The sequence below is a fragment of the Nansenia antarctica genome (genome assembly GCF_963989245.1).
Source record: "Nansenia antarctica genome assembly, chromosome: 11".
NCBI lineage: Eukaryota > Metazoa > Chordata > Actinopteri > Argentiniformes > Microstomatidae > Nansenia > Nansenia antarctica.
In genome coordinates this window covers 33139616-33142115 of record NC_137681.1, presented here as the reverse complement: position 1 = coordinate 33142115, position 2500 = coordinate 33139616, and the positions used below count along the sequence as shown (strand labels likewise).

General features: G+C 42.4%; 1 protein-coding gene across 1 annotated transcript in view; it reads left to right on the top strand.

Annotated features, from left to right (window-relative positions):
- Positions 1-2500, top strand: part of itgb4 (integrin, beta 4) — a gene marked incomplete at both ends in the record, with an annotated part of 97149 nt that overhangs the window by 9737 nt on the left and 84912 nt on the right. The window contains 1 exon segment of the mRNA XM_080541584.1: positions 2178-2267. Coding sequence (XP_080397710.1) covers positions 2178-2267 — 90 coding nt within the window.

Genomic DNA, 2500 nt, shown 5'->3' with positions numbered 1-2500 from the left:
TCATTTTATACTGCAGTCACACACATTGTATCACACACATCGTATCACACACATCTTATCACACACATCGTATCACACACATCGTATCACACACATCGTATCACACACATCGTATCACACACATTGGGCCCTATTATGCACTTCTTAACTTGCCGTCTTAAGTGTTAATTAAGACGCACCGCCAGGTTAAGACCTACCGCCACCCTTATTATGCGCTTCATACGCGCTACTGCTATTATGCAGGTGTCGATAGGCGCCCACACATAAGACGTAAAACTCCCGTGCATATATTGCTCATTGTGGGAGTGTTCATATGTTAATGAAGTGCACTAGGCGCCCCTGCTATTATGCGATCTGACTTTGCTCCTATCGCTAAGAAGTGGTTTGAAAAGTTCTTAAGTTTAGACTTCATGCACGTTTTGAAACACGAGCGCGCCTCCGCGGTTTGCGCATGCATGTGGGCACACATGAACACGCACGTGGCTCCACGGCAAGACGTCAATTACGGTCACAGTATAAATGCTTTATTTCAGAAGGGAGAGGCAGAGAAGCGCGCTGACCTCCTTCTTAGGACTTCCATAATAGCATAGCGCTAATGACTCAACGCAGCCGGTTCTTAAAGGGAATGGCACCTGGCACGCTGATTGGGTTGATTGAGAAGACGCCCAAAACACACCCATGACTAATTTTTTTGCTTAGCGCCGGGTTTTAGGCGCCCACTACAGCACGCATAATAGCAAAGTGGCCTTGACCACGCCTCCACGTCTTAAGTTTAGATCTACCGCCTCGTCTTATTGATGAAGTGCATAATAGGGCCCATTGTATCACACACATTGTATCACACACATCGTATCACACACATCGTATCACACACATTGTATCACACACATTGTATCACACACATCGTATCACACACATCGTATCACACACATCGTATCACACACATTGTATCACACACATTGTATCAGACACATTGTATCACACACATTGTATCACACACATCGTATCACACACATTGTATCACACACATCGTATCACACACATCGTATCACACACATCGTATCACACACATTGTATCACACACATTGTATCAGACACATTGTATCACACACATTGTATCACACACATCGTATCACACACATTGTATCACACACATTGTATCACACACATTGTATCACACACATTGTATCACACACATCGTATCACACACATCGTATCACACACATCGTATCACACACATCGTATCACACACATTGTATCACACACATTGTATCACACACATTGTATCACACACATCGTATCACACACATTGTATCAGACACATTGTATCACACACATTGTATCACACACATCGTATCACACACATTGTATCACACACATTGTATCACACACATTGTATCACACACATCGTATCACACACATTGTATCACACACATTGTATCACACACATTGTATCACACACATCGTATCACACACATCGTATCACACACATCGTATCACACACATTGTATCACACACATCGTATCGGGAAGAGAAGCGCTTGAATACAGCTGGAGTAATAACACTTTTATCTTTTTATTCATTGTCTTATTATAAATGTAAATGTTTATCTATTTATTTTCTATATATACTGTATGTATTTATCTATTCTTGCCATTTTTTTCAAAATAAATTATTACTATCCTTCTTTTTCTGTTTGTATTTTAATGCTGTATGTATGTAAAGCACTTTGAATTGCCCCTGTTGTATGTGCTATACAAATAAACCTACCTTGCCTTGATAAACTATCAGGTTGGTATAATGATATATGTATGTATAGATATACTATCAGGTTGGTATGGTAACATAATGATATATATATATGTATAGATATACTACCAGGCTGGTATAATGCAACATAATGATATATGTACTGTATGTATAGATATACTTCAGGGGAGGCCAGTTGAGGTAGAAATCAGAGGACGGGCTCATTGTAAAAACATGTGGTTAACAATTTCTCATTCCTCCACCAGCCTTCCCTGATCTTCATCTACTGCTAAGCCTGTTAACCCTGTACAGTACCTGTTAACCCTGTACAGTACCTCTCTCCCTCTGGTTGTGTAACCCTGACCCCCCCCCCCCTCTCCCTCTGGTTGTGTAACCCTGACCCCCCCTCTCTCCCTCTGGTTGTGTAGAAGCTATATGAGTACTTCCCCATCGCTGAGCTGGGCCAACTCCAGGAAGACTCCGCCAACATCCTGACCCTGCTGACCAAAGCTTTCCAGGTAAGAGACCCGTTCACCTGGTGTTCTACTCACATGGTGCTGTACCAGGTAAGGTGTTCACCTGGTGTTGGACTACATGGTACTGTATGGTAATAATATGCTGTTCATAATCAATGACCCACTGGGCCCTAACACTAGAACAGCCATGGGTGGGGTCATTAATGACCCCACCCATGGCTGTTCTAGTGTTAATGACCCCACCATGGCTGTTCTAGTGTTAATGACCCCACCCA